The sequence below is a fragment of the Apus apus genome, chromosome 3 (genome assembly GCF_020740795.1).
Source record: "Apus apus isolate bApuApu2 chromosome 3, bApuApu2.pri.cur, whole genome shotgun sequence".
NCBI lineage: Eukaryota > Metazoa > Chordata > Aves > Apodiformes > Apodidae > Apus > Apus apus.
The window spans coordinates 81,561,743-81,580,585 of NC_067284.1; the positions used below are offsets into that span (position 1 = coordinate 81,561,743).

An 18,843-nucleotide genomic window follows, 5' to 3' on the forward strand; every position below is an offset into this window, starting at 1 on the left:
TATGAGATTATGAAGGTTTAGGCACAGAAGTAAGTTGCTGTGCCAAGTCACAACAGCTGTCTGCCTGCCCACACTTAGCCTGTGTCAAATGCAAGGTAATAATGATTTATCTTACAACAACTTTTCTAAAGCAAGTCAAAGCAACCAAGTCAAATTAGCTTGAATTTGGTGTGCACTATTCACATGAATGCAGTTACCACGTATCAGTACGGTTGATTAAAAGTTACCAAGCTGATCATGTCTCCAAATATTAAGTATTAGATTAGATTAGCATAGTCAAAATAGGAGCCATTATGCCAGGCTGAATGCAGATCTGCTCTAACGTTACACTAAATATTCAGAAGGGTTCAGTGGGGCTAAACATAAGCACGGGGTATTGGCTACTACTTGGTCCAAAAACACACTGAAGATACGCAAAAGTGAAACCAAGAGAAGTACCAACGGAGTGGTGTTGCAAGAAGGGCATTTTCAGGGCACAGAATTCAGCTGGAAAAGGATTAGAACTGTGAGCCCTGCATTTGCCTAGAAAATGCTCTTCAATCCAACAAGCAGAAATACTTGTACATTCTTCAGAAGTCAACAGCATAGCCTTTCAACACCAACACCCTCCAAGACCTTAGCACCTGTCAGCCTCTCAAGTCAAAACAGCATAACAATATCATGATGTTCTTTTACCACAGGGAAACAGCACTTACTCTCAACTTTCATGCTGAAAACTTCCACCTTTGCAGTGAATTGCATAAACCATGGCCTAATTCACCATCTCACAATGTAAGAGTCCTGCTGGTTTTTATTGCCCTTTGGCTCCATGTAGGTGCCTTCTCCTTTTCAGCCCCTAATATTAACAGTCCCTTGCAGGTGTTTTCTTCTTTTATGGTACTAACATGGAGATGTAGCAATAGCTACTTTCACAATTACCAGTGCTAATGGGAGCTGCCATGAAGCTGTCTGATTTCCAGAGGCAGTATGCAGCTGCTAAAGAAAAAAAAAGCCAACAGGCAGTTCTGCAGCAGCTATACATCAGCAGGAGTGACCTCACTATAGGTTTAACAAGGTTAGTCTTTCTAACCTCTGTCACAATACACGAACACCTGTCTTACTTTCATGTTAATAATAAAAGTGTCCTGCTGAGGTATTAAAATTATTTTATGACAGCAACCACCATCATTTTTAACAGGAATACCTGTCAAGTGTTCAAAAGGTGCCAGAAGAGCCTTCAAATGAGACCACTAGCTGGACAGAAGCAGTTCCTTCCTGGCCCTGAAGGTGAACGCCTTAAGGCACAGCTTTGATTGCCTTATTACCATAGTTTGCATAGCTGCAGCTGTTATTAGCAGTCATAAAAATCACTCAGCTGTAAGCATTTGACGTGGAGGCTACATCCTACAGCGAATTCTACAGGTTGGTGAGGTGTCAAGTTCTGCTATGTTGTTATCTTCTGTTTGCTCTAGATTTACTGCCCCCTCAGTTAATGAAAGGAAAAAGAGGAGCAGTACATCCTCAACTGAACACCAAATTAAGCTCTGTTGGTACATATTGTAAATTGGGCCTCTGTGTTCCAGTCACATTTCAATGGCACAGCAAAGAGGTCGGCATGTGAGCAGCAGGCTACGCCACATTTGCCAAAGAGGGTATTTCTTGCACAGCACTACATGTATTCTCTGGTTTTTACATTTACTCCTAGTCTACTTCTCTTTTCCGATCTAAATGTGGTTCTGCATCATCTCATTTGCTGCAATTTCTATCATGTTTTCAATCCAAATTGTTTGTTTCAGTTGGCCATTTTCAATCAGCAAGTCTTGAAGGGATCCACACAGAGCATGACTTTCTTGGAGCTAGGTGAACATGACAGTAGCTGAAGGTGACCTAGCATTTAGTTCAAGTGCGCACAGCGACCCTTCCCCAGTATGTATAATCTGGTCTGCAGGACAGGTCATAATCCATCTTCACAATGACAGCTTTACAGTATGAAGATCATACTCACACTTTTCACCCCAGGGCCTTTCTACACTGAGAACTTTAAGCATGCTGACTGTCCATTCTCAGCTGGAATTTAGTGCAATATCACCTGCAGACTGAGTAATTAATCCTAATCCCCATCTCTCCTGACCTGCTACATCATGACAGAAGAATAGTATTTTTGCCTCACCCCTGATTTTAGATCACTTTTCTTTTTAGACAACACTGAGTCATGTAACTCCTTTATTTTTCTCAGATGGCATTCAAAAAGAAATCAGTGATCAGTTTGGAAGATATGAACTACAGATATGTATATTTTCAAGAATGCACATTTCTGAAAAGTGAATAATAGAGCAGAAGAGGCACTGGCTCTAGTCTGGATGTATTCTACAGCCCTTTCTGAACTGGCAGGAGAGGGAACAATTTAATATCCATAACCTGCAGCACTAACAAATGGCAACCAATTCCCAAAAAAAGCATATTCTTTCAAATTCCATCAGTATAGCTTATCATAAAAATGTGGAGTGGACAAATAAATAGCTACTTGATTCATCAAACATTCTTTTCCAATAAATCAGATGAAGCCAGCTTTCATGATCTTGTATCAGCAATTCCTCGTCTAGGAGAAGGGCTGTACAAGTCAAATAAGTGACAGTCATATGAGAAGTCTTACACATCTTACTACCTAATGTGTTTAACTTCCGAATGCAATGCACACAGTAAATACTGCCAATTATTCTTTATTAATAGGTACATTTACTGCATACTTTCATAGTAAAATTTGTTTACAATACATACACAGCATGTTCTTCCAGTTTTTTGTTATAAATTACTGTCTCTGTAGTAGATTAATCTCAGGTAGACCTGTACATTGTGAATCATCTAAGGCCCTTGTAATTTACTTAATTTTCTGCCTCCTGGTACACTTATATTTTCCTATTTTTTACCACTAACATTTGTTATTTTCTATTCTTGTTCCATTACATACCCTAATCACTTTTCCTGTGGGCAGTCTGAGAAAGGAGAGAAAAACAAAACTTGAAAACTTTGAAAGATCTTAACAGTCAAAAGCCAGAAGCTTGAGAGAATATCTGCTAAAGAAAATTGTCTGAAAGTATACAGTCAAGTCTTACAGCTGCATTTATTTCTTCCTCATAAAAGCCAGTGTAAAAAACCTTTGAATGGCATTTCTCTTCTTTTTTCTTTTTTTTTTCTTAAAAACAGCAACAATGAATATACACTTCCTTCCACATAGAATACCAGCAAAGACAAAAAGTCATTGCCCCGAGGAGCTTGCATAACAAACTAAACTGACAAAACACACTTCACCAGGATCTAAAAATAAACAGTGATTAAAGTTAGTGCAGGAATTGTTGGTTGATACATTTTATGAGCAAACAGCAAGATTACATTAAGTGGCCCCTTAGGAATCAAACAGATTTACAATAGATTTAATTAAATGCATTTAATGAAGGCCAAATATAAGAACAATGAACAGGCTCATCATCTGCAATGGTGCCTAAAATCTAGTAAACCATTCTGAATGGTAATAAATGTCTCCTGGTTACCTTCAGTTTTCATTTTGGCTTTCAGCACCCCACTGGGAATATGCATTTGCACATGAGATGGTATGGATTTCTCCCCTTCAACTTGTTTACTGGATTTGTAATGTAAAAGTTTCAGAAGTTAGTTTTAAATCAAATTTTGAAAGGAATTCTTTATTCTATTTTAACTAATTATTAATAGAACATCACGGATTGATTTTCTGCTCCACAGTGACATGCCAAAAGACTACAGGTGAGTGGAAGTGCAGTGTTGTAATCTGTGTAACTGAAGAAAAAGGCCTCATGTGCCTCTTCACAAGGTACACTGTAGGCATTACTAAGTCATCTTGCTCATTTACACTACAACAAAGGGACTAGAAGATAGGCATGAACTAGCCATCTCAAAAGGTAGAGCCCTATTCCCATACATACTATCATTAACTTGAAACAGTTCTAAAACTGCTGCTTAGTGTATATTCTTAAGAGGAGCTGAAACACTCGTCTGCAACATTAGCTTTCAGAACTCAATGTACTCTGATTCTTTGATTTTTCTTAATATCAGCAGAATGTCAGACAGTTTGAAAAGCATGATGATACTCTGTCATCAGTTGAGGTAACTTGATAACAGATCAGAATCTATCCTGAAGTTCATCAGCAATTTCCTTGGGAAAAGGAGCATAGGAGTCTTTCCTAGAGGAAATTAAGTGGAAGAAAAAGATATGTTTGTGTGTGTGTACACATAATTACATGCACGCACAAATAAAGAAACTGGACCAAGCATGCCTAAAAAAATCAGAAGTGAAAGATGTTTATGCATTAAACTATTAAATTCTCCATACTATTTGTGAATTAAACCAAAAATTCAGAGATAATTCTCCAAATAATTCTCACCTCTAAGTTGCTATGCTCACAATGGCGACAGCGACAGAAGCCAAATAAAGCTGGAATGTTTTACCTTCTGATCAACCCAGTGGACTAGAACTCTGAAAAACCCATTCCTGCAGTGTCCCCTCCAGACAGCAGATTTCAGGCACACAGGGTTCAGTCTTATCCAACAGAAATACATTACAAAAGTTCAAGAAAACTCAATTTTGGGAAGGTTCTCTAGGAGGAAACAGAGCATTTTAGAAGGATGTCAGGATTTACTGGAAATACTTTTATTAGGAATTAAGGTAAACAACAAGGGCTCAGAAGCTTTTTGAAAGAATAAGCTTCAATAATGCTAAAACCTAAAAAAACTTCAGATGTCAATTTAAGACTTCTATAGTCTTGTTCTTTCCCAAGGGCATACTTTCAAGTGAATTCCTCTAAAGCAGAGCCCTTGTTTTTAAGTTTTTTCTTTTCAGAAAGCACAGTAGCAGCTTGTTGCAAATAGTTACATATGAACTTTGTCCAGTTGGTAAAAATTCCAGCTCAAGCCTATCTGAAGATAAAAACAATCAAGATGTTTTCAATCTCTTCTGTTTCCAAAGTTTTTCCAAATTATTGTGATTCCTTATAATTTCTGTTTCATAATCTGCTCTGATGTTCATTCTTCCAGGCAAGCACAGAAAAATCTAACTTCCATATATGAAATGACAAGATGGCCCTTTTTTTCCTGAGTTTAATAGAAGAAAAAGTTATTTTCTCAGCTCCTTGCAAACTGCATAGCACCCATCTCAGGCATATCCTTCCACTTTCCTGTACATCTGATTCTTAATACATAAAGCAAGGGACAATAATGTTTGTTTTCTTCAAATGTATTGCCAAGGTTTAGTTTTGATGCTTAAAGTATTTTGGGTCCTTTTACAGGAACAGACTTTAAAGCCTGCAAAATATTATACAGTTACCAGCTCTCTTTCAGCTGAGTTTACATTATATGTTTCCTGCTAGAATTTCATTTTTCCTGACTGCATGTCCATGCAACATTTCAAAAGTCTTGGGGGAAAATCACCTAAGCACAAGCTGCTCCCTTGTTCTTGTAGAGTTCTGACTACTGGCAGGTTCTTTGGCTGTCTGTGATACCATCTATGAATTCTCCAAGAAATTACAAAAAGGCATTTGTAGTCAATGCATTCAAATTAGGCACAAGAATATTAGCAGCAATAGCATTAACAAAACTCTTTGTTTCTCATGAATGATATAAAATTGTCCAGAAGATAAAATAGGACACTGTGGAGCTATCTTATTTTCAACTACTTCTGTTAAGCATTTGTAACTAACAGGTGCCCTCCCATTCCCTTCCACTCAAAAGGAAAGCAAACCATAACAAGCCTCCACTGCCACTCTTGAAACCACCTTTATTGGAGTACATTAAAGGAATAAGGTGCTATATTATTCATAGTCATTATATCATAAAATGCCTAGAGGCCTCAGAACTAATGGCCCCTTGCACCAGTGCCCTGCTTCAGAGACAAAACATTGAGGGGGCTGGGACAAGACACAAAGACAATATATGATTCAAGTCATTGAGCAGTGAATGGAAAAGGAAGCAAAGAAGCCCACATCACTGAGCTTGGAAAAATCTCATAACTTACAAAACCTGCACTTACATAACCCATCTCGAGGCCCTTTCCAGAAATCTTGATCTAGCCTAAGCAATCATCATGCCAGGTATCTGCATTTCACCCACTTATATAAAAGTGGGAATAAATCTTGATAAGCTGGGCTCTGGCAATGTTTAAAAGGATCTTTACAAAGGCTCTCAAGTGCAAGACAACACTTAGGAGATAATCAGCATCACTACTAAATCTTGTCTGCAAATGGCACTACCAGGCATTTAGGATTACAGAGACGAAGACTCTTGTGATCACTGACTAGGGCAAAGAAAAATGAAAAGCTGGTACCATGAGAACTAGATTATTCCCTCCAGAGCACTTATTTACATAAAATCAACTTGATCATTCATTTATAGTATTATAGAATCTTTTAGGTTGGAAAGGATCTTTAAAATAATTGAGACAAAATAATTTAGCATTTATACCAAAAAATAAAATAGATAAACTTTGGGACAACCTCTGATGCAATTGTAATCTATCAGTGAGGCCTGGTGGCCAGGGCAGCCTTAGCTGTGGTGTTCTTTTAAGTCACCTGAATAGTAGCTGGTTATATTGTTTTTTGAACAGGACAAACAATGATAGCTTTGGTTTACATTACTTCAAAGCAAAACAACAACAAAACAAACAAACAAAACACAAAAGAAACAACAACAAAAAAATCAGAAATCTTCCACAAGGTTACAAACTAAGCCTCAGTTAAACCTGCAAGACTTTTCACAGAAACTTTCAGAGAAGCTGGTCCAAATGTACACAAAGCTTTCTGAGCACATTGTAATCCTCCCTGCAAGTGTTCATGGCCAGGTTGGATGGGGCTCTGAGCAACCTGATCTAGGGAGAGGTGTCCCTGTCCAAGTGAGCTGATTGGATCTGGATGATCTTTAAGGTCCCTTCCAACCCAAACCATTCCATGATTCTATTATTTAGCTATATAGTATCACATGTAGCATCATAGTGTCACATCAGTTTTTACCTCCTGCACATTGGCAATGAACTTTACAAAGTCTTGAGGGAGCAGACAGACTGATCAACTAAGATCTGATTATATCTCAATTACTATACATTCTCTTCTGATACATTCTGTATAATTTCGTTAGCACTTCAGGTAATTTTTGATCTTCTATGTTGCACTGCAGTAGCTGATAAAATACAAAAGAATAAAACACAGAGATGATTGTGCTTATGGTTTGTGTTTATGTCCAGCAAAACTGCTTAGCTCCAGCATCCTAAAACCTGTCAGGAAGAACAGCAACAATAAACCCTATCTATCAGCTAACTGTCTCTAACAGGAAAAAATAAATAAATCACTCTGTATGCTTTAAAATAGAAAACTTTCTAAATTAGGCCTAAAATCTGCTTTACTAATAGCCTTGACTGTCTTGCAAAGTAATAGATAGTGCAGTAAAAGGTGTAAAGAAATTGCAGAATTCACATCACAGGTATGCTTTACTATTATCCAGTTACACTGAGCTGCACTTATTGTAGACCAAAGCAGCCACAACGAAGTTAGGAAAGCAGAAGCAAATTCATCAAGCATAGTTCCAACCTTTAACTCTTTTTCTTTTCCATTGGCCAAAAGTCTGTGCATAACTTCAGTCAGCTATTTAATAAACACACATATATGCCACTTTTATGAATTCAAAACAGAATCAGACAATTTCAAGTAAAGCATGACAGATGCATGTTTGGCTCAAAGAGCTGACACAATAGAAACCCATTGCTCAAACTGCCATCCATACAGCTATTTCCTTGTGCTGGTTGCAGATTAGTCACTTGACAGTCACATTTACCAGTCAGACATGAGAATTTTTTTGGCTTATAAAACTGAAGTCCTCAGATACCTTAATGACATAAGTGATGTTGACTTTTGTGCTCCCTATTAGGAGTAGCTACAGATGCTTCTGCTGAGATTTGCTAGTGACATTAAGGACAAGGGACACCAATGAACCCCTTGGAAGATGAGAGCTCCTTATCTTCCCTTCCTCTTCCACCTTTGGAGCAGTTCTGAATTCAGCTAGAGATGTTGCATGGGAGTGAGAGCTGAAGTGCAACTTCATTTCTCCTCAGAGCAGTTTTTAGATGGTTTCATGAGCTTGGTGGGGCTTTTCCTCACCCCTGTACAGATGTAAGCCTTCCTTATCCTTCATAAAATACAGCTAGGCACATTCAAAGTTCAAAAGGTACTAGACAAACAGCCTCCTGCTTTCATTTGTCAAGAGGAGCAGTTCCAACTGACACTTCAGCATGGGTCAGATGAGAGGTGTATGGAAAAAGAAAGCTTCCCCACCCACCAGCCCAAAGGGAAGTTGAGGCCACCTGGAGCACCAGAGACCATATTCACTCCCATCACCACAGCTGTTCTCACATTCTGGCTGATCAGATCTTAGAGTTGACTGATTTCGTTCTTATCTGCATTACACTGATACAGCCATGTCAACTGCAAAGCCATTATCCCGGAGTGGCACAGAAGAGAGCCTGGCCTCAAATTATTTTATCTGACAACACCCACCTCTCAAGTTTGCAATGCTCTGGAATATAAGGAAACTACCAACAACTTTAACTCAAAGCCACTGAATTAAAGAGAGCTGTCCCAACAGAGAACTTGATGCTCCATTTCTGATGCCATTTCAGCCACACTTTAGAGAAAACAATGGTTTTACATGATAGCTGTGTGGAATCACACTTCAGTTACATCAGCTTCTAGCTATTTATTCCTTAGTTCCCAGAACCACAGCATAATATCCAAGAAAAAGGCTTTGTCAATTTTTTTTGCACAGCAATACAATTCTTTGTATTTAACAGCCAAAACTTTTTTCAAAGCAAAACCAAAGGTCAGAACAGGACTTTACAAAAAGCAAACCAACACATTTTTATTATGTTCCTAAATCTAATCTTATTTCTATGTCCCATTTACATAAAGCAATGAGAAACTAATACCTCAGTCAAGGAGGCAATATATTGATTTGGGTCTTCTTTGAGTGGTAGCCCTTGGGATTCTAAAGGGAAACTTAAAAATTTGCTTTCTTATTCTTTTGTCATCCTCTCCTTCCTTTCCACACCTCAGCTAGAATGAGTTAGCCTTGTTTTCCATTTTCTCTATTCTTGGAACACATGTTAAACAATAGCAAAATAGAGAAGGAATCAGCCACAGGACTGAATCTTTATGCAGCTTTAAAGACCAACATATTGCTTGTATGAATTATTCAATCCAGGAAAGTTTTTAGAAGCCATGAATCTTCACACACAGAGGTAAGAAAAAATACTTAAAAGAATTCCTGAAATGTACAACACATTGAACTCTGGCAATGTTGTTGAAACTGTTGGAAGAGCACTCTCCACTAATCTGTTTATCACAGGCCTCCATCCAAAACACAGCACCAGTCATCTGGTGTTTATCCTTCACCAGGTTCAAGCTCTAATCTAGGCTCTCTCTCTGGCTGTCACTCAAGAGCCACTTTCAGAAAAAAGAGACAAAGAGTCTAAGAGCTAAGTACCTCAGTACCTTTCTCCCAGTCAGCCTAGGTATACCTGTGCTGGAAAGCTTCAGTGGTAGTTTCAAGAATTCTACTCCTTAGCTGTATATTGGATGTATCTACATGAAGCTTTCTCCATAAAATATGATGCCAATTGCCTTATGCTATATGGAAATTATCCTCGTTGGTTTTTTTAATCCTAATATCAGAAATAAGGGATTTTTATTGCCCACATAAACACATAATCCTTTCATGAATCTTCCTAAGCTCTTGGCCTCAATACTATTCCCATGGCAATAAGTGCCACAGAACTGTACATTGCAAGAAACGCATATTCCTTCTTGTCACTTCCAAATTGGGTGTCTTAACTCTCTGTTCTTGAACTATGAAATAAAGCAGAAGCTGACCATTTTTCTCTCTTGATTCTGTGCCACCCTATTTACAGTGTGGGAAACAATGGGATCATTTTGTGTCAATTATCAGTTTGTCTTCTCCCTCTCTCCATCCCATCTCTACCTCATTTTTCCCACTGTTAAAACATCTCCCCTCCTCGCAGTTTATATTTTTGTTCAATGATGCAAAGTAATCAGCACAGCTATTATTTCAGAAAATAAACTAGTCTCACACATGGACAAAACTGTTAAGCTACAAAGCAGGGGAGGAAACCAAGACTCCAAATCCCCACTAATTGTGATCTTCTGGCTTTTACTAATTTACAGGATTAACTCACTCCTCTAATAGTCCACAGATTTCTTCCTCACATCACGGCTGAGTCATGGGATTTTCATACTCATAGGATAAGCCTACTTAGCTCTTTTCAGTCCATGGGATACCCTTTACCTCTTTCTTCCCTCAGTCACCCCAGTATCATAAAGGGGGAAAGTAATGATTCTAAGGTCATTAAGCCATGCATAAAAATGCCGTAAGAGATCAAATCACACCAGAGTAATGCAAGAAACCGTTCCTGCAGTTCACACAGACTTTAGTTTCCTCTCGATGGTATTACAGAATCAGTAGATATCTGGGCTGTTAGTTGAGGAGATGGACAGGAGGAATGAAATACAAAAAGCCATCTCCTGTAATACACAAATTAAATGATCAAACAATCATGGCAGAATGTCAGCTGATGACATATACTGACTTTCGTAGGGTTACATCTAATCATTAGTGATGTGGTTTAAAAAGGCTTTTAGTCAAAGGAAAGCTACTTCAGAGGTAACTAATGCATAGGGGATGAGGGCAACAGAGATAATTAAGCAGGGATATAGTTTCAGTGCCAATGAATTTGTTTGACAATCTATTTCTTGGCCCAGTCAAACAAACTTTGGAAATAAAATTCCTACACTTTCAGTCTATAGTCTCACTGTAGAGTTAGTTCATTGTTAGACTGCAGGTCACAAAAAGAAAAAAAAAAATCAGTGCAAGAGCTTGCACACATGTGTTCATCATCATTGTTGAGCTCACAGTAACAGGAACAAAGTTTTCTATGTTCAGGGAGCCATCACTCTCAAATGTGCATCTCCATGCATTCAGTGACTTCACTGCTATTGAAACCTATACCATCCAAAAATTCTGGACCAAAACATAAAGGCAAAATACCTCCTGTGTTATGTAACTCATACTGTATCATCTACATAAGAACACGGTCCTAGAAGAGACAGTATACGAATCTTTTCTTTTGTTAGGATGCTTTGGCAAAATAGGAGTGGCTCTAGGAAGCATGGAATAATTATATAAGACACCTGTTCGTCTACTGATGGAGCAAGTAACTTGATTTCTGTACCTCACATTATATGCTTTAGAAGCTACTTAAATTACCCTGGCACCATTGTAGCAAATATTAACATTTTAGCTTTATCCTGCCAAACACTTTAAAAAGGGACAGAACCAGCAGCAAGTGGAAGGGAAATAAATTAGACAGCAGAGACTCAGAAAAAAATCGTGGAATCAAAATTGTGGATGTGAATATCCCACACACAGTCATTGGCTCTGTATCTGAACTCTCCATCTTTTGCCCAACTCTAATCACTGCCAGTTTCTTCTTAAAATCCTGTGCCTGAAAGAACTAATGTGTTATGAGACAGCAATGACCTAAGTAAACTCCAAACAAATCATTCATCACTGCAAAACTCCAGAACAAGCTGGTACTTTCTCAGAGAACCAAGTTCTTCTAAATACACATTATACATAAGGAGGAAACAGAAAGCACATACTGTAGGCTTTCATCAATTGTACACAAAGCCTTTGATAACTCTGAATAGGCTTGAGATCATTATGCCTGGGGCCAAGAGGCTCTAAGTAGTTCAGGATCTCATTTTCCAAACTTTTGGTCCAAAAGATCTTTTTAAGTGCAGGGGAGAAAGGAACACTTTTTCCTTTAATATTACGTTCACAATACCCCTAGTCAAATCCTTACATACATCTTTTTCCTTACCAAATTCTAACTTTACAGCCTCAAGGACTGGAGCAGGAGTTGCTCACCCTGCCCACATCAACAGCCACCTTTTCTGTTATCCATCCTTCCCTTTCATGGCCTACATTGTTGCTGGAACAGTTGGCCTTTTCCAGAGCTCAGGTTCGTTCTTCCCTTCCTGCTACTCAAAGCTAGCAAACATGCTGTGCTATTTTGGTTGTTTGCTTTTTAAAATAATCCACTTAAAGAAATGAAAAGACTCTTATGCAGATCCAGGAAGGTAATTGGAGGGCTGAGGAAATGCCCACCATTTAACATTTGCAGCTCACACCACAATACAGTTAATGCCAAGCTTTTAGTTTAGAGACACACCAACATGTGAGAACCATGCCGTTTATTTAGTTTAAAAGAGGATGCCTATTCGGAAGAGGAACAGCTACTTCTAAATAATGGAGTACCTTTACTCCAGAAAAAGTACTTTAGTGTTACCAGTTTAATATGGTAACTATTTTCAGCACCTTTCCCTTTCAAAGGCAAACCCTAAATAAGTCTGAATTACTAAGGACTCACATCTATTTCATTTTTTAATGTGGTTCTTTTGTTTCAGCTACTTTAGCAGCTTCAGATAATAAAGTAGTAAAAATAGTATGCATTTAATTGAGTACCACATTCTCTATAAAAATTCTGAGAAGCAATAATTTTATCAAGGTATTTGGACTTTTGGCTCATACATTAGAATTCTAGGACCAAAGGTTTCTTTGCCTTTAGAAGTGTTACCTAATAACCAGTAAGCAACAAATATGTACTGAACAGTGTGGTATCCTGTAATTCGCATTAGCAGCTGCACAAACAATTACAGCCCTTCTCAGGTAAAACCTCACCAATTCAAACGAGTTTTCTCTGAGCAGAGAAGGACTGAAAGCCCTTTGAGTGATAGGGAGATCAACAGAAGGCTTTACAAGTGTTAAAATACAGTCTGATCCCCAGGGTGTATGATGATGACTGAAAGAACACATTTTTCAGACTATTCAAATCTATTGAATTTTGAGTGATATTTTCCTACATGTATTCAACAGAAAGGGGTTACTTTTACCCTGACCAGTTAAGCATTTCAGCATTCCAGTGTTTGTAGGAAGGTTTTAACAGGTCATGCTTTTTGTTTAAGATCAATCAATTTCTTTCTCCTGCCTCTGATTCTGTTTTGTAAGAGGAACACTTACCAGCAAAATGTGATTCAGCCCCTTACAGAAAACAGCTGATGCTTATGAGCCAAGTTTTTGGAACCAGTTCTTTGTTTCTGTCTAGTCAAGTGGTGGAGAAACATGGAATGACACAAAACAGGGCTGCTGGAAATGGACAGGGTCATCTACACCATCTCCTAATCTCCAAGTGGGACCTGTTTTGCATAAAAAAAGTTTCAACAGCCATTTCCCTGCCTTACTCTTAGGATACTCCGTTGATGAGTTCCTATAATGCTTCCATGCAATTATGAGAAAGGTTCTTTTATATCTTCACATGCATCTCCAGCTAAAGACTACTAATTCAATTTTTCAGGCTGTAAACAAATTTTTTAAAAAAAATCACTAAATATGTTGGCATATAAATTCAGGTTTTTTCTTACTCCTGATAGCAATTAAACTTTCATTACTTTTCAAAAGTAATGGAATAGTGGCATCAATGTAAGACTTGCACTATAATACTGCAGAAGCTGAGACCTACAGTATCAGAACCCTAATTTTTTTAATGGGGTTTTTTCCATCAGAATTGAAACAAAAGATGTCATTCATTCTCCAAAACAAGGTTCTAGTTTTAGGAAGTCTGAAGGGGAAGATCCTAGGGAGGGAACAACATCCTTACAACAGTAGGAATAATTTCTGGTGCCTAAGATTGCCATGAGTCAATTCTGAGCCACGCAGTGTCACTTCCAAACTAATATTTTCTCTTTCTAGTGATACCTCAAGGAAGAAAATACAGTCAGTTTTCTCAACCATTTCTGTCAAGTTTTCTAGTCTAACAGAAGCTGATTTACAATGGGAGGTGTCTACAACAGGCGCCATTAAGTCTAGAGCTGTGAGACTGACTTCTCCCTGGACATCAATTTAACAAGATTATGATGTAGAGGGTACTGTACTTATGTATGAAGTGCAAGGGTTTTTATCCAAGAAATTATTTTCTATTCCTCTTAGCCAATGCACAGTGATGTTTTTCTAATCACTGTTCTTAAGGGAAGGCAAGAAAATTTAATTAATATACAGACATTCAGAAGTAACTAGTGCCTCATTCACCTTCAAATCAAGACAGGTCCTAATTGAGATAACAGACTCAGCTTCCTAGTGCTCTTCCCCAGCAGTTTTGTAACTGCAACAGTAAGTGCATAACAAAATGTATTTTTAAAGGAGATCTAAGATGTTCAGGAAACGTGTAGCAAATAAGACAGCTGTCTGCACACAAAAGCAGAAAAAGCAAAGCTTGCTTCTCCCTACTACTTCAAATTACAAATAAATTACTTTTCAAAGTTTTTCTTCTTACTTGACTAATCCCCAGTCTGATACAGATAGTACATAGCCAAAAAACTAAAATCCTTTCAATGTGTTTAGAGACAAAGTTATCATTATTATTCCTTGATTAGAAAATAAAATGTGACAATTGACTAAATTGAGAATTTCAACATTTGAAGGTTGCAATCTTAAAGAGAATATAAAATTTTGTATCAACTCAGTATATCACAGACCAACATTGTTATGTTTGGAGTTTTGGGGTTTGTTTGCTTTGTTTGGGTTGGTATTTTTTTAGTTGGTTGTTTTGTGCTTGCGTGATTTTTTGGGTTTGGGTGGGAGGACAGAATCTGCCACCAGACTCAAGGTGCTCTTTTCTATTTCAAGGTTATTGAAGGGAGAGGGAAATCATAAGGAACAATCCTTTCCCTGGAGCCAAACTACAGGATCACTCTGGAAAGTTTTGAATATTAGCTTCTCCTTAGTGAATAATTTTAAGACAAAAGTAACCATATGGGAACCAAAAACATTATTAAAAAGTAAACAAAATATATTTTCATAGATTAACCTAAAAGATTGTAAATGCAATAAAACTGATTATCCTAATACAAATAATTATTATTGTTCTCTTAATGTGCATACTTCGTTCAGGTTTTTTCTTAGATCAAACTATGATCACATACTGACCTGTTCAAATGTGATTCATGTTCACTGGAGCATAGATCCACAAAACTATAAAGTCACATATTTTCCAGATAAAATTAACTGTAGTTCAGTTCTGGTTTTACCAAGTCATCTTTGGTGCATGACAATATCTCAGTGCTTATGAATACCATTTTTTTTTTCTGGCTGCAATGTCAGTTGCTCTTATGCTGATAAATGTTAAAAATTAATTTAGGGATCTATCTTGCAATCTGTTCATAATTTAGTAGAAAGACCAACTTCTAAAGATATTTCTGTATTTAAGAAAGCTAACAGGAATGGCTGGGGAGAACTCAAGAGAAATAGTCTAGTGTTGCAATCTGCCAGTTCCTGGGCACACTGAACATCACATAACCTGCAGCTAAGTGCCACAGAAAACCTACCTTCTGTCATAAAAACCCTTCTGTGTGAGCTCATGTGGATGGGTTCTACAGGGACTTATGGCTGTGCTGTACTAGAAAAGAGGAGGCCAAAGAGAAGGAGAACATGCTGAGAAGTACATGAAAATCTACCCAGAACTAAGCTCTGAAGACTAGTGGACATGTTAGATCTAAGACAAATGATAAAAAACAAAATGCCATCATCTGAATCTGCAGAAGGCCACCAGCTCATGGTAGCATCATTAAAAGTCTATGTAACTTAGAACACATCAACAGTGTTAGTGCCTGATACATGTAGAGAAAGACTACAGGATCATACGCACAGATAATTAATTACCCACCCAGAAGTCCCTGTTGCACCAGAGATGCTTTCCACTTATGAGTACACAAGTGTGGCTCATCTCCCAGCTGTTGCTCCAACCAAGTATTCTGAGCAAGAGTGAGTGTGAACTGTGTGAGGGAATAATTGCACATACTGTGTGAACAGTTATTTGCTATTAATAACAACAGTTTGGTTCTATTAATAAAAAAACAGTTGAATTAATAAAATGTGTACCAATTAGCACTGGTTGTGATCTCTGTTTCCCCCAACTCAATCACCTGTCAGGAAAAAAGAAACTTTATAGTACTCCTTGTTCTGGTGTTCACTATTGTGAATGGCCCTACATCTCCCCAAGAGGAGTGAGCAGTGTTTGCATGCCTAGACAAGCTTTGATGGGAAGAAAATAAACATGTTTTGTTATTTAATACTTACTTGGTAGGGATATAGAGTGACACCATTTGTTCTTGACAAAGACCAGGTGCCATCAAGGTACTGATGAGCCTGGATAGCCACAGAGTTGAGAACATTACCGTTGCTGGGGCTGGTGGCCATTTGGAAACTGACCTTGGCTTGGTGTCCAGGAGAGCCATTTTTCTTCTCCACCCCACTGACAATTCCTAGACTGTTGGGCTTTCCACTGTGTTTGTTGGCAACAAAGCCTGTATAATTAGACGTAGCATAAGGAGGAGGCATGTATGACCAGTCCCTGGGTTGCAAGCAGCCCATGTGCCGGGGACTCACTAATGTGGGGATATTGGAGAGAGGTGGGGGAGAGCCTGGTGAGGCATCATAATGTTCTGAGTTGGCAGCTTGCTCTAAGGTCAGCACCATCTGAATAGCCTCTTGCTTCAACTGGTTCAGGTGTGTGGCACAAACGTCACATCTGTTGTCCTTCTCATTCCATGCCTTACGAATGGTATTGGGAACTTGGAGCTTGTCATGAATCACCGAAGAGAAACCTGGGTCCTAAAAATCAAAAAGAAAAGGGGGAGGGGGACAGGAAAGAAATGTTTAACCATGGTCACCACAGGGAAGCGTTATTATTGCTGATTGTGCATTTCAAATGTCTATTTATGAGATAAGTTTAGAATGCAAACAAAGGCCATTAGATACAGTCAACATATGCCAGCAATGGAGCTGAACAAAAATGAGAAACCAGATTGTTTTGGGGAAAAAAAATTTTCCTCCTACTGATAAGTGGCAAATATTATAATCCCATTGCAAGCTTCAATGCATTGGCAAAGAGAATGTATTAACCTGCTTCACACCACTGCACCTCATTTCTGGCTTGAATAAAATCTACTCCTAGTTACACAGGTGACATCAAGAGCCACTCCACTAAACCCAGTGGGCTTGTAGCAAGGTTCACAAACCCATCAAGTCATCAATGATCAGTGCTAGCTCTTGGTACTCAGAAAATCCAAGAAATACTCTGCAACAAAAAGGTAACATTTCAAAGCCTGCCTATAAAGAAAAATATGAAAAAAACAGAAGTACCACCGCTCTCCCAAAATACTTTTCAGAATTCAAAATAGATTGATATTAAGTTTTCAAGAGATTTTCAGCTTTTCTCATACCAAGAATACACTTTTCAGCTAGAAAAAAAAAAAAAACAACAACAAAAAACACAAAAACAAACAAACAAAAAAAACAACACACCTTATTTCCGTTAATGAAATATTCTACTACTGTTTTGGGTACCTACTCATAATGTAAAATAAAACAATTTTATTTAGAAAATAGAACATGTATAGGCCCAAGTGTACTTTTGTCTTGGAAAGCATAGTTGTGGTGCAAACCCATGTGATCAAGTTTAAAACCTCTTGCCTCCTATCCTTACATCATGGGTAGATCTTTGGATGTTGGTGGCACTCTCCACAGAGCACTATACCACCCTGATCTGACTGCAGCAATTGAATGCTGACCTGAATTGCAAAGTGCGTCAGCAAGTCATGAAGCCAAACCACAGCCTTAACAGCTGCTTATCACCAAATTTGCTTAGCTCTCATCACATGTTTTACATTGAACACAGACAGTTTTGTGATGGAAATATTTCTTAGAAATTTCTAACTACAGTTTTTTTTGTTTTACAGACCAGGCAGGGTACACTTCACCTTCCCTTCCTTAAGTTTTGGTGGATTTTCTTACGACTACTCAAAGAGATTTACAGTCAGTAGTATCAAAATCTTCAACATTTTTTCCCCCCATTGTTGCTTTATCAGCAAACTGAAATCAGGCTGAAAGAGTGTGTGTGTGGAAGGTAAAAATCACGCAGAGGGACACCACCTTTATCAAGAAATTTTATGATCCCCATGTCATCCAAGATAGACACATTTCATGTCTTGATAGTTTGGCTGTGATGGGAAAGAATGGTTAGGAAGTATAATACAGGGAGGGAGAGAATTCACTGGTAGAGGGTAATATTCATTATGATCCATCTCTATTATATACTCAAGCATTTTTTTTTTACTGTTTAACTACTGTGAACAGCTCCTCAGCATGCAGTGATTAATTCATTCATAAATCATGGTGCTTCTTTATGTACAGTTGCAAAAGAGCAGTTTTAGCCCCAGAAGCCCAAGAGAGCTGTATAAGCTGATGGGAAACAACAGGAGGCTGAGATCTGATCAAGCCTCAAGCTGGTCATTTCTATTCTATGCACAAAGCGGGTCAGAGCATCAAAGTGTGTCAGGATGGCAGGAATTGGATTCTACACCAGCCCTCCCCTCTTAACCTTCAGGAAAGGGACTGGTGGAAATCAGGGGGAAAAACAGGATGCAAAAGATGTCAAATCTTATTTTCCATCCCAGACTGTAACTAGGTCAACATATCACATCAGATATGGGCACTCCATCCATGATGCCAGGTACGCAGGAAAAGGACTCTCTACTTTTACCACAATGAGCTAGACAAAGCTATGTATATAGCCAAAGTGAGGTGTGAGTCTTCTTTCTAGGCTGCTACACATTAGTCCAGGAAAATTCTTGCCAGCTCTTACTTCAGCTAGCTAACCCTGCAGAG

At 38.2% G+C, this 18,843-nt stretch overlaps 1 protein-coding gene across 1 annotated transcript in view; it reads right to left on the bottom strand.

The window, feature by feature from the left end:
* Window positions 1-18,843, bottom strand: part of KIF26B (kinesin family member 26B) — a 295,702-nt gene that overhangs the window by 188,865 nt on the left and 87,994 nt on the right. The window contains exon 3 of the mRNA XM_051615283.1: window positions 16,255-16,788. Within this exon, the coding sequence (XP_051471243.1) occupies window positions 16,255-16,788 (534 nt within the window). The remainder of the gene's footprint in view (window positions 1-16,254; window positions 16,789-18,843) is intronic.